Source organism: Pomacea canaliculata, linkage group LG4 (genome assembly GCF_003073045.1).
Source record: "Pomacea canaliculata isolate SZHN2017 linkage group LG4, ASM307304v1, whole genome shotgun sequence".
Taxonomy (NCBI): domain Eukaryota; kingdom Metazoa; phylum Mollusca; class Gastropoda; order Architaenioglossa; family Ampullariidae; genus Pomacea; species Pomacea canaliculata.
Window position 1 is genome coordinate 12220351 of NC_037593.1, and position 13563 is coordinate 12233913.

A 13563-nucleotide genomic window follows, 5' to 3' on the forward strand; every position below is an offset into this window, starting at 1 on the left:
TTGTACACCATCCTATGTGCTCTTGAAGGTGACCAACCTTATTTCTTGCGCCTGTTGTGCATAGTGAGTGGAAAATGGAGCTTTTACTCATAACCACACTTCGGCCTACCCGCAGATCCTGCTTGCAAAGAACTTGGCTCTGCATCTTATGACCTACCGACCACAAATCAGTTATAAAATTCTTAACCGACAGAGTTATTTTCCCTTTTGGGGACAACTACCCAATATACTTGTGTGTGCATGTGTGCACGTGCCTGCATGTGTTGCAGAAGCAGCGAACATACTGTGTTAAGTTGAGTGTCAGTATTGTGACAGGTAACTGTGATGTATTAAAAGTGATTTGTGCAGAAACGCACTCACACCATACCTTTTGTCTTTTCTGTTTTTACAGCGCGAGCTAGTGAGAAGGAAGGCATATAAGATGGTTGTGTGTGTGTATTTGAATATGCCTGCATCAGCACACAATACTATTTATGGCAGTGTTCTTGAAATTCCTGTCAGATTTGCAAGTAGCGTTGATTCTTGAGGCAGGTCAGTAGTTGCTTGGCCACACTTGCCCTTGTATATCAGTGATGTCCTTTTGCCTAGTTGGTTCGAAGGGACTGTTTTGTTTCTTTCTTTCTTTTTTTTTTTTGTTCCTGAATCTACATACATCTCGCTACCTTGGGGTCTTTGTTGCGCTTATATCTCTGTTTTCACTTTTCTATGCCAACACCAAGACGCTTCCACCTGTAGACTTCTTCCACTATCGGTCTCTGCAGCCTATTAATTACAGTTTGTTTAGGCCACCTTGAGATATGGTCGTTTGGTGTTCGCTAATACAACTTACTGTTTCTGATCTAAAGACCTTGTATTCTTCACGTCTTCTCTTCTACAGGCCATGTGCTTCGTCGCTACACATTCCGTGTTTATGTACACAACATCGGCTTCTGTACCTCCTGCTTCATGCTTTTCTCTCGTTCGTGAACACTTATACTTCCTCGGTTTAAGAATTAACGACCTTATGCTCCTAACAGTTATTATTATCGTGCCTTGTTTTTACAAGTGATGTGAACCCTTGATGGTGGGGAAAGGCTGTAGAAATTATTATCATCAACACTCCCCATCATCCTAACACAATCTCTCCATGGACGTGGCTTTGGCCTATCTGGTTTGGAATGTAAGCAGATTGACCATCAGCCCGACTGTCAGGCAGAGGTGGGTAGGTGTGACCCCTGATGACCTGGACGTCAATCCCTTGGACACTAATCCTCCGCACACCTCCTCGTTCTTCTCATTCGTGCAGGTGCACCCTGTGCGACCATCAGGCAGCTCACGCGTTACGATGCCGCGGCTGCCATAGCAACAGACAGCCACCTCAGACGACTCGCAAATGGCGCTCGGGTAGTTGTCACACCCGGAATTATACGAACAGCTCTCCCCTGGAACAAAAAGATCGAACCACAAGCCTCTTAAAAAAATCATTTAGAGAAGGAACAGGAAACCGAAAAGGTGGGTGGATGGCGCATGATTCGCGCTAGAGGTTCGAACACATCATAACAGCCGCTTTGTCTTTGGTGTCATGGCGCCGCTGAGAGGCTTCGCTAGTATACATTTGAAGATCAGGGCAGAGGCCACAAGTGATATTGCTTTGTGTTTGTTCTAGAATGTCAAGTCCTGACCAGACTTATCAAAGGAGTGATAACCTATTCACATGAAAACCGTTTAAGTCGGAATCAAATTTTGTTTTTGCGCATGCGAATCTCGCTGTTTATACTGAAAATTGGGTTTTATAATCTGTGACTGTCAGGCAATATTTTATACACGCAGTTGCTACCCCAGCGACCCTCAAACCTGTAAAATGTTTAAACGCACTAAATTACACAGGTAGATGTCCGCCCCCAATCAAAGTCTACCTGTGGAGTTGAAGTAGCCAGCCTCCGGCACCACATAGGCTCCAGGCACTGGGCGGGGAACGGAGGTGTTGGCGCACCGGCAGCCGACGTGGTCGTAGTCGCTGTCCAAGCTGTAGACGGCGTAGTATTGAGTGCCGTTGGTCTGGCGGCAACACATCGTCAAGGTCGCGGTCAAAAAATACTTCACCCGCAAGTATAACTTCAGCCGGGATGAGAGGCTTCCACAGACTGGTCCGCTCTCACACCATTGACCTGACAACATGTCGTCCACGCAGCGCAACTTTTAAAAGGCGTCCCAACTGTCATCGGGAGAGATATTCATATTTAACGGACTGCCGAAGAAGCAGAAGGACAAGCAGACAAAAGAAGTAAAGAATAATCTTTTCAAAGATCAAAAGGTATATTTATCGGTCTAAAAGTATCACTCTCTGTATAATTCTTACCATAGTCCTTCGTCAGCTCGGCCCACTCACGAACCTTCTCTTCAGGGGAACCTCTGTCCTCGCCGTGAGAGCTGCAGCTGCAGACGTCTTTAGGTGTGGCGCCCTGCACGGTCTGCACGTGAGGCTTGTGGATGAGGCTCGGACAGCAGTACGTCACCTTCACGTTGTTGGTTGTTGTCACGACCGTGGTGTTGATCCCCACAGGGCAGTCGCCGTCGGTCAAGCACCCTGCAATGGTAGCAGGAAGAAAAGACATGACGGGACATGATCCCCCGGCCTGTAACATTTACCTTGGCAGTCCACACAGTGTCACTACTTTTCTAATGGACTGCTGACTCCGCTCACGTGACCTACCAAAAAAGTTCCTTCTGGAAAGAGATACTAATGATGTCCGGCTTTGCTTCTGGTTTGTATGGGTGACTTATCTGTCCAAACCTGATTCAGGTTCAAGTCGTGTGTGTGAGTGAGTATCTCACCATGGATGTGTATAGGTGGACTGCTGACTGCCAAGACCAACGTTTAGCCTCTTGCGAAGTTCTCCGCTATTAATCTCGGCGAGCCTAAACAAAGAATGGGACTAAACCGGAAGCTTTGTAGTCTCATGCCTCGTTTTAGTAGTTAATCTGAAATGTGAATAAACCGGAAGCTTTGTCGTGTTGTGCCTCGTTTGTGTAACAGGCTGGACATCACTCACTCTGTTCTGTGAAGGGAGCTGGCTCCTGGTAAAGTCCGCACCGCCCGCCCCAGAAGTCGTTAGTGCACGTGCATGCGGTGACGACGGGTGGGTCCAGGTACTTGGTGTGGATACCCCGGCTGTTGTAGCAGCAAAATACGTTGTCTCGCCTGCTGCCACACTTGAGACTGGGGGAATCGTCACAGAGGGCGTTGTATAGACACGCCTCTCCTGCAAAGCAAAACACCTTTGTACATGGAACTGACTGACAAGCTTGCGGTGGAGCTCTGCAGAGTCGGTGAATTATGAAAGAAACCATCAGGAAAAAAATGATAAACTGAATTTACACGACGACCATTACTAGAGAAACAGAGTATAGAAACACAAACGAATGATTGAGATAAACACGAGTTCTTAAGAAGTACAAACATATTTTGTGAGGCTTACCTGAAGAGTTGTAATCTCCAGTCAAGGGAGGAGTGTAGGCACCTGGAGGGATGACAGGGGCAGTGTTTCCCGGACACCTACACCCACGGTAGATGACTTCACCGAAACTGGCAACGTTCATGGAGATACTGTTGGAGCAGCAATAGGGCCTACTTTTCATCAGGCTATTAGTCATGTCACGGCAACTCTCTGTGCCGTACGTACAACTGTGACCTTTACAAAAAGAAAACAGGTTTTAAACGGGTATCAGTCACCCCTGTGTTTCACTCAGCAGGCCTGATGAGAGGATGGGGTGGACAGAGGAGGATGCTGTACAATGATGATAGTATTAGAGACTAGTGTCAGTCATCCGACCACTATACATAATGCGTACACGCAAAACCACTATAGGCTTGCGACAGTGAACACTACAACACAACTGGCCAATACCTGAAGGGGTGCAAGCATCATACAGCTGCAACAAGACTACTGTATTAACTCAAGCCATGTAGACATACCCAAAAAGCAAATTTTCTCATTTCTGCATCATCAAATAAAAAGTTATAGTATTAACTCGTAAACAAAGCCATATAATGCCAGCAGATTAGTGCCAACAACAACAGAACATTTAACAATGAGAGTCGGGGTAGAAGTGGACGTGGAGAACATTTCAAGAATGATTGTCGTCAACGACTCATTCGCCTCCTTCGAAGAAGGAACCAATAGTTCTCATGCAAACTCACTTGAAGAGTTGTGCCCCCTTTTCGAGGATTTTTTCCGACATTCACAGCCATGGTAGTCGGTGGGGTCGTAGGGATTGGAAGCAATGTGCAAAGAATGACCGCGAGGACAGCAGAAAGTGTCCTTCCTCGTGTAGGTTCTGCTCGCACCACCACAATCTTCGTCCCCGTTTAGGCACATGCGACCTAAAGGAAAGAAAAAAAAAGAAAAAAACAATAATTTGTTCCCCCAGTGTCGGTTATGGGGAAGACTGAGCAGTATTCACGAATGACATGACATCAGAGATCAAACGTTGGAGATTACAATCTACTTTGTTACTTTTCTACTCTCATCCGTGGATTACAGTTAACCCTTCTCCATTATCCCTCATTTGTCCTTTTTTGCCCCTATCCACGACTCCATTTTCTGTAACCGCTTTCTGTAGGATAAAGGAGGATACAAACGTTTCGTAAACAAACAACTCAGACCTAAGAGCGGCCGCACGAATTACTGCATTCTTCTCTGGAGTGATGCTTCCTGTTTGTATTAGCTGCTCTTGTGATACTCGGTGACTGTGCTTCCGTTGGACCTTGACACGCAGATCCGACAACAAGGAGACGGATGCTCGTAAACATTACAGGTCGGCAGTCTGTCTGCAGGCTTATGATGCTATGTTCATAAATTATTTTTATTAAACTAGCCCTAAATAGGAGCTTGCGATACTGCCTTTAGTACAAACCCACCATACTAGCCTACATGAAATGCTTGTAACACTAGTTGGAGTTACAAGACGGCGTTACAAGCTTAAGATACAAACTGAAATATGAGCTAGCAGATGTGTCTGATATACAGGTCTGCATTATAGTCAGATTTTAATGTACTTTGTACTTCAAAACAACGTTTTTGCGGGTTTTTTCTGTGATTTGCACTGAAGATTTTCACATCACATTGGATCATAGTCTGTCACATGACATCGTCAGCCTCCTGACTAAAGGACGGACGTTGCCAGGATTTTTATTGCCAGTGGCTGTTGAAATCCTTGCGACTACCTCTTACCGTCATTCATAGTTGTATCGGCCCACATTTTCATCTCTTCATCCTCAGGCTGGCACTCGCAGGTGCCATCAACCTTCACCTTTGGCGATCCAGTGACGTCACTGCAGCAGTACGTCACGCCTCCAATGGTCTCTTTGTTCACGGAGTTACTACACGCATCACCTGTCAGACAGCCCTGACTCGCAGCGGCACCTGCACAATATTTGTACCACGCATACGTCGGTCTTCACACACGACAACGTCCACACAACAGCAAAACCGATGCAGCGACTGTGCTGCGTGCTACGACTTGCAATGCGTGAGAGAGGTAACGGTTGTCTGTGGGAGACTAACACTAGTGCAATGTCATTGTTCACACAAGAATTTGAATGAATAAAGGACGATTTTTCTTTGATTGTTATCTTCTTACTGGGATATAAAAGCAGATGCGTGTTTGTTTGTTTATTTGTTTGTTGGTGGTTGGTTGGTTGCTAGAATACATCGACTCCATGGTATACACGAGTTAGACATAACTGCTGCTCTCATACTGTCGTCTGACATGTTTTAAACATCCCGATTCAAATGTGACTGTGACGTCATAAACCCAACGTTCTACTCTATGAGTTTTGACGTCACAATGTTCGCTTCTCCTTACTTGCAATCATAGCAACTGCTGTGCACAGCGCAACACAAGTGGCGGCCATGTCGTAGAAGGTTTTGTTGTTGTTGTTGCTGTTGTTGTTGTTTTTGTCCCAAGCGAGGTGTCTTCTAAACAGTTCAAGAGAAGTTTTTTTCATTGATGAGATTTCACTGAACACCCAAAGACAAAACTGACATCGATGCACCCGACAAGATGTTGGTCATTCTGCGTTATAAACAGTTGCTTGCTAACTGACAAATATCAAAGTTAACTTGTACTTACAGTCTCCATCACTACTGTCCTGACCCATTTCTTAACATAAAAGTATTCGCCATTCACACCCATGCTCTTGTGTTGTGTGTGGGGCACTTTTTTTCACCCCGGACCTTCCACCCTTCAGCCCAATAGTTACCAAATATAACTTAGAGAATCAGAAGCGTCATGTTACAATAACATTATATACTTCCCTCTACCTCACAGTTTAAAAAGAGAGTCTACATGCTCCCTTGAGAAGTCTGTCATGCAGTGTAAAGTATGAGACAGTATTGTAAAGCTGCAGTATCGTATTATCAAGTATTATAGCTGCAGAACCGCTGGTGCATGTGAACCTTAGTCATGGCGACAAAAGGGTAGATGTTACTTAATTTCAATATCTTAAATTTTGTTGAACGGACTTTCAGAAGAAAGATATATATAGTAATTAAAAATAGAGAGGTAGTAATTGACAATACTTCTCTTTGTCTTGATGGGTTAGGCTGGTGTGACTGCGAATCACTACCCGAGACAGAAATGGTCGACTGATCAGACAAACAATTGTTGTCCTCGCCAAGTTCCAAGACAACCGAGGGCAACGAACGATGCTTGATGGATGCGAAGACGAGACCAGACAAAGTCCACAATTGACTCTTCCTTGTTTACTTGATTGAAGCCTTCTATCGTCTCTTCTCTCGTCTGCTCGTCTGTCTTATTTCTAGTTCGCTGGTGTGTGTTCCAGGTCACGTGTCAGGATGATGTGCGCAGTAGACTTTGTTTACTCCTCTGTCGCCGGAAACCCGTGACATTATACACCTGATACAAAGGGTTTGTTAAAAGTAAAGCAAGAAGAATGTGATTCGTGTGATCAAACAGACCTCAGATGTCTACATTTAACCTTAAAGTCCCGATCCTACCTCTGGGTAATAGTCGTAGCCTTCGGAGTCACCCAGCTGTGTCGGTCAAGGCCAGTCTGAACCGGGCAAAGTTCCAGTGTCTCAACTTTCCGTTGTATTAGCAACTTGAGACTAATAGCGTGTTGACTACAGTTCCAACGCTCTGAACTTTCACCCCAAAACTATTCTGACCTTTACACACAATGAGTCGTATTTCACGTGACGTCATCAGTTTTTGCGGGCTGCTTCAGCGGCCATCTTGTTACAGAAGAAAAAGCGGAGGCTACACAATTAAGTTTGTTAGCGACTGTTCAGTTATTATGGTCTGTGGTACAAAAGGATGAGGAAGCACGCCCGGTGATAAACAACAACAGATGAATGTGAAGTGAATGTGAGTGAATGTGAAGATAGTAAAGTGAACATAGTGAAGTGAACATAGCCTTGCAGTCAATTTTACAGAACTCATCGGCCCTCCACATGTCCAGCAGACTAGAATACAATAACACACACACGCGCGCGAAGGCCGTACACACCTGTCGTAAGCGGTTTCCGGGGTCACACGGGAGGTAATCCGCGGTGACGTCACTGGGCTCCTAGCACGTGCTACGGGGAACTGAACCAAAATCACGTCGATCACAGAATGGTCCTGGGAGGCGATTCTTCATTATCCAGAAGGCTCCAATTGTTCAGCCCATACACTTGAAACCTGTAACTCGAGGTTACACTATGTTCTCCAGTTCTCACATCTTTTTCTCATATTATTATGATAACGACTTCCAAACTTTCATAATATCCATTACAATTTCACAAAACATTTCATTAATACAATTTCATAAATAATACAGAAAAAGATGTCATACGTCGTTTAGGTGAGGTTAGTCCAAAAACGGGGGACTACCGCGCTGTCGATAGACACTACTCTACTACTATACACAAATCCCAACTAGGAAGATTTACAGCTCGTGACTCAGGCACCACTTCTTCTCTAGGCATCCCGGGCCGCTGATTTTTGTTTTGTTTTGTAAAGGTCTCAGTGAAGGGTAAAACTTCGGGAGACTTCGGAAGCGTGACGTCAGCAATCTCTCAAATCGGCGCTGAGAGGGGCCTTCTGCTTCAATCATTGCGAGTCATAAAAATTTTTCTGTCGATAATTCAACAAACATTAAAAACTATGAAGAGCTGCATAAAATATAATAAGACAATCAAAATCACTCAAGGCATTAAACTGATGACAGGTAAAGGTCCATGACAATATGGCGACGCTGACCGCTGACTCCTCTCACACATGATGGCGATGCACTGTCCACAAGGAGAGGGGCTGGAAGGCAGGGCTGGGGATTCTGGCATGGCACCTCCCCCATCGCCAGGTCCAGAGCACCAACCTGGCTGGAAGGCAGGGCTGGGGATTCTGGCATGGCACCGTCCCCCATGGCGCCAGGTCCAGAGCACCAGCTGGCTGGAAGGCAGGGCTGGGGATTCTGGCATGGCACCTCCCCCATCGCCAGGTCCAGAGCACCAACCTGGCTGGAAGGCAGGGCTGGGGATTCTGGCATGGCACCTCCCCCATCGCCAGGTCCAGAGCACCAACCTGGCTGGAAGGCAGGGCTGGGGATTCTGGCATGGCACCTCCCCATCGCCAGGTCCAGAGCACCAACCTGGCTGGAAGGCAGGGCTGGGGATTTTCTGGCATGGCACCTCCCCATCGCCAGGTCGGCAGAGCAACCAACTGGCTGGATCCCCATCGGGTCAGGCACTCCCCATCGGGCTGGGGAGGGCTTCTGGCATGGCACCTCCCCATGCGCCAGGTGGGGATTCCATACCTCCCTCGCACCAACCTGGCTGGAAGGCAGGGCTGGGGATTCTGGCATGGCACCTCCCCTCATCACCCATCGCCAGGTCCAGAGCACCAACCTGGCTGGAAGGCAGGGCTGGGGATTCTGGCATGGCACTCCCCCATCGCCAGGTCAGAGCACCAACCTGGCTGGAAGGCAGGCTGGGGATTCTGGCATGGCACTCCCCCATCGCCAGGTCCAGAGCACCAACCTGGCTGGAAGGCAGGGCTGGGGATTCTGGCATGGCACCTCCCCATCGCCAGGTCCAGAGCACCAACCTGGCTGGAAGGCAGGGCTGGGGATTCTGGCATGGCACCTCCCCCATCGGCAGGTCCAGGCACCACAGGCCTGGCTGGGGGGGGGGGCAGGCTCAGGGATCTGGCATGGCAGGTCCTCTGGAAGCCTGCTGGCATCGCCAGGTCCAGCACCAACCTGGCTGGAAGGCAGGGCTGGGATTCTGGCATGGCACCCCCCATCGCCAGTCCAGAGCACAACTGGCTGGAAGGCAGGGCTGGGGATTCTGGCATGGCACCTCCCCCATCGCCAGGTCCAGAGCACCAACCTGGCTGGAAGGCAGGGCTGGGGATTCTGGCATGGCACCTCCCCCATCGCCAGGTCCAGAGCACCAACCTGGCTGGAAGGCAGGGCTGGGGATTCTGGCATGGCACCTCCCCATCGCAGGTCCAGAGCACCAACCTGGCTGGAAGGCAGGGCTGGGGATTCTGGCATGGCACCTCCCCCATCGCCAGGTCCAGAGCACCAACCTGGCTGGAAGGCAGGGCTGGGGATTCGGCATGGCACCTCCCCCATCGCCAGGTCCAGAGCACAACCTGGCTGGAAGGCAGGGCTGGGATTCTGGCATGGCACTCCCCATCGCCAGGTCCAGAGCACCAACCTGGCTGGAAGGCAGGGCTGGGGATTCTGGCATGGCACCTCCCCCATCGCCTCCCCAGGTCGCAGAGCACCAACGCTGCTGGAAGGCAGGGCTGGGGATTCTGGCATGGCACCCTCCCCATCGCCAGGTCCAGAGCACCAACCTGGCTGGAAGGCAGGGCTGGGGATTCTGGCTATGGCACCTCCCCATCGCCAAGTCCAGAGCACCAACCTGGCTGGAAGGCAGGGCTGGGGATTCTGGCATGGCACCCTCCCCATCAGAGCACAGGCCTTTTGGCTGGAAGGCAGGGCTGGGGATTCTGGCCATGGCACCTCCCCATCGCCAGGTCCTTGAGAGCACCAACCTGGCTGGTGAAGGCAGGCTGGGGATTCTGGATGGCACCTCCCCATCGCCAGGTCCAGAGCACCAAAAACTGGCTGGAGAGGCAGGGCTGGGGATTCTGGCATGGCACTCTCCACACCAATCCGCCAGGTCCAGAGCACCAACCGGCTGGAAGCAGGGCTGGGGATTCTGGCATGGCACTCCCATCGCCAGGTCCAGAGCACCAACCTGGCTGGAAGGCTCAGGGCTGGGGATTCTGGCATGGACCCTCCCCATCGCCAGGTCCAGAGCACCAACCTGGCTGGAAGGCAGGGCTGGGATTCTGGCATGGCCCTCCCCATCGCCAGGTCCATGAGCAGTACCAACCTGGCTGGAAGGCAGGGCTGGGATTCCCTGGCATGGCACCTCCCCATCGCAAGTCCAGAGCACCAACCTGGCTGGAAGGCAGGGCTGGGGATTCTGGCAGCTGGCAAACTCCCCCATCGCCAGGTCAGAGCACAACCTGGCTGGAAGGCAGGGCTGGGGGATTCTGGCATGGCACGCTCCCCCATCGCCAGGTCCCAGAGCACCCAACTGGCTGGCTGAAGCGCAGGCGCTGGGGACTTGAAAGCCAGGCTTTCAGATCACCAAACTGGCTGGAAAGGCAGGCTGGGGATTCTCGGCTGGCCACCCCCCATCCGCCCAAGGTCCCAGAGCACCCCAACTCTGGGCCTGGAAAGGCAGCACGCCCGGGCGGGATTTGGCATGGCAACCTCCCATCGCAGGTGCACCACCTGCTGGAAGCGGGCTTGGGGATTCTGGCATGGCCCTCCCCATCGCCAGGTCAAACACCAATGGAAGGCAGGGCTTGGGGATGCTGGCTGCACATCTCCCATCGCAGGTCAGGAGCACCAACCCTGCCTGAAGCAGGCTGGGCTTCTGGCAATGCACCTCCATCCGCCATCAAGAGCACCAACTGCTGGAAGGCAGGCGCTGGGGTCGGTATGGCCACCATCCTCATCGCCAGGTCAGCAGCACACCTGGCTGCAACATGGGCTGGGGAATTCTGGCATGGCACCTCCCCCATCGCAGGTCCAGAAGAACACCTCGGCTGGAACCGGCAGGGCTGGGGATTCTGGCATGGCAACTCCCATCGCAGGTCCAGAGCACCAAACCTGCCTGGAAGGCAGGGCTGGGGATTCTGGCATGGCACTCCCCCATGCCAGGTCCAGAGGCACAAACCTGGCTGGAGGCAGGGGCTGGGGATTCTGGCTGGCACTCCCCCATCGCCAGGTCCAGAGCACCAACCTGGCTGAAGGCAGGGCTGGGTTCTGGGCATGGCACTCCCCGCATCGCCTAGGTCAGAGCACAACCTGCTGGAAGGCAGGGCTGGGGATTCTGGGCATGGCACTCACCCATCGCAGGTCAGAGCACCACCTGGCTGGAGGCAGGGCTGGGGATTCTGGCATGGCACTCCCGGGTCGGGCCAGGTCGGCATGAGCACCAACCTGGCTGAAGGCAGGGCTGGGGATTCTGGTGGCACCTTCCCATACGCGCAGGTCAGAGGCACCAACCTGGCTGGAAGCGGGCTGGGGATTCTGGCATGGCCACTCCCCTCGCCAGGTCAGAGCACCAACTGGCTGGAAGGCACGGGCTTGGGGATCTGCACTGGCACTCCCCATCGCCAGGTCCAGAGCCCCAACCTGGCTGGAAGGCGGGCTGGGGATTTCTGCACTGGCCTCCCCCATCGCCTAGGTCCAGAGCACAACCTGGGCTGGAAGGCAGGGCGGGATCTCTGGCATGGCTACTCTCCCATACGCAGTCAAGCACAGACCTGGCTGGAAGGCAGGGCTGGGGATTCTGGCATGCACTCCCATCGCCAGGTCAGAGACAACCTGGCTGGAAGGCCGGGCTGGGAATTCCTGATGGCCGTCCCCATCGCCAGGTCCAGAGCACCAACCTGGCCTGGAAGGCAGGGCTGGGGATTCTGGCATGGCCACCTCGCCCATCGCAGGTCCAGAGCACAACCTGGCTTGGAAGCAGGGCTTGGGGATTCTGGCATGGCAACTAATACTCCCCATCGCCGGTCCAGAGCACCAACCTGCTGGAAGCAGGGCTGGGATTCTGGCATGGCACTCCCTCGCAGGTCCAGAGCACCACGCTGGCTGGAGGCAGGGCTGGGATTCTGGCATGGCACTCCCACGCAGGTCCAGAGGCCAACCTGGCTGGAGGCAGGGCTGGGGATTCTGGCATGCAACCTTTCCCCATCGCCAGGTCCAGAGCACCACCTGGCTGGAAGCAGGGCTTGGGATTCTGCATGGCCTCCCATCGCCAGGTCCAGAGCACCAAACTGGCTGGAAGGGCAGGGCTGGGGATTTCTGGCATGCACCTCCGCATTCGCCAGGTCCAGAGCACCACCTGGTGGAAGGCAGGGCTGGATTCTGGCATGGCACCTCCCATCGCCAGGTCCAGAGCACCAACCTGGCTGGAAGGCAGGCTGGGGATTCTGGCAGGCACCGTCCCCATCGCCGAGGTCCAGAGCACGCAACTGGCTGGAAGGCAGGGCTGGGATTCTGGAATGGCACCTCCCCACGCCAGGTTCAGAGCACCTAACCTGGCTGAAGGCAGGATGGGGATTCTGGCATGGCACCTCCCCATCGCCAGGGCCAGCAGCACCAACCTGGCGGAAGGAGGGCTGGGGATTCTGGCATGGCATTCCCCATCGCCAGGTCAGACACCAACCTGCTGAAGGCAGGCTGGGGATTCTGGCCATGGCACCTCCCCATCGCAGGTCAGAGACCAACGCTGGCTGGAAGGCAGGGCTGGGGATCTGGCCATGGCACCTCCGCCATCGCAGGTCAGAGCACAACCTGGCTGGAAGGCAGGGCTGGGGATTCTGGCATGGCACCGTCCCCATCGCCAGTCCCAGAGCACGCAACTGGCTGGAGGCAAGGGCTGGTGGATTTCTGGCATGGCACCTCCCCATCGCCAGGTCCAGAGCACCAACCTGGGCTGAAGCAGGGCTGGGGATTCTGGATGGCACTCCCCATCGCAGGTCAGAGCACCACCGCTGGAAGGCAGGTGGGATTCTGGCATGGCACCTCCCCATACGCCAGGTCAGAGCACCAACCTGGCTGGAAGGCAGGGCTGGGGATTCTGGCATGGCACCGTCCCCCATCGCAGGTCCAAGAGCGACCAACCGGCTGGAAGGCAGGGCTGGGATTCTGGCATGGCACCTCCCCCATGCCAGGTCCAAGACAAACCTGGCTTGGAAGGCCAAGCTGGGGATTCTGGCATGCACCTCCCCCATCGCCAGGTCCAGAGCACCACCTGGCTGGAAGGCGGGCTGGCGATTTGGCAGGCACTACCCCAATCGCAGGTCAGAGCACCAACCTGGCTGGAAGGAGGGCTGGGGATTCTGGCATGGCACTCCCGCATGCGCAGGTCCGAGCACAAACCCTGGTGGAAGGCAGGGTGGGGATTCTGCATGGCACTCCCATCGCCAGGTCCCAGAGACCCAACCTGGCTGGAAGGCAGGGTGGGGATTCTGGCATGG

The 13563-nt window shown here is 52.7% G+C and overlaps 1 protein-coding gene across 7 annotated transcripts; it reads right to left on the reverse strand.

Moving 5' to 3' along the window:
- Nucleotides 1-420: 420 nt before the first annotated feature.
- On the reverse strand, nt 421-8366 carry LOC112563178. 7 transcript variants are annotated; one of them, XM_025236955.1, is made up of 10 exons: nt 7514-8366; nt 6564-6900; nt 5848-5960; nt 5214-5405; nt 4181-4363; nt 3459-3671; nt 3033-3242; nt 2339-2566; nt 1896-2147; nt 421-1421 (listed from the first exon to the last, which is right to left on the reverse strand). In XM_025236955.1, exons 3-10 carry the CDS (start codon nt 5894-5896, stop codon nt 1144-1146), a joined length of 1605 nt encoding a protein of 534 aa, XP_025092740.1. In that variant the 5' UTR covers nt 5897-5960; nt 6564-6900; nt 7514-8366; the 3' UTR covers nt 421-1143. The 7 variants fall into 7 exon arrangements, with proteins under 7 accessions (XP_025092740.1, XP_025092739.1, XP_025092738.1 ...); XM_025236954.1 differs by lacking the exon at nt 7514-8366 and adding an exon at nt 7002-7317; XM_025236953.1 differs by lacking the exon at nt 7514-8366 and having other exon boundaries at nt 6564-7317.
- Between the last annotated feature and the right edge of the window lie 5197 nt (nt 8367-13563).

Bases quoted from the DNA above. Each gene is read 5' to 3' on its own strand.
- LOC112563178 (XM_025236952.1), bottom strand. From the start codon at position 5,989: ATGAAAAAAACTTCTCTTGAACTGTTTAGAAGACACCTCGCTTGGGAC. The intron at 4,364-5,213 runs GTAAGAGGTAGT...TCTTTCCTTTAG, and splicing joins CGATACAACTATGAATGACG to GTCGCATGTGCCTAAACGGG. The intron at 2,148-2,338 runs GTAAGAATTATA...ACATGTTGTCAG, and splicing joins CGAGCTGACGAAGGACTATG to GTCAATGGTGTGAGAGCGGA.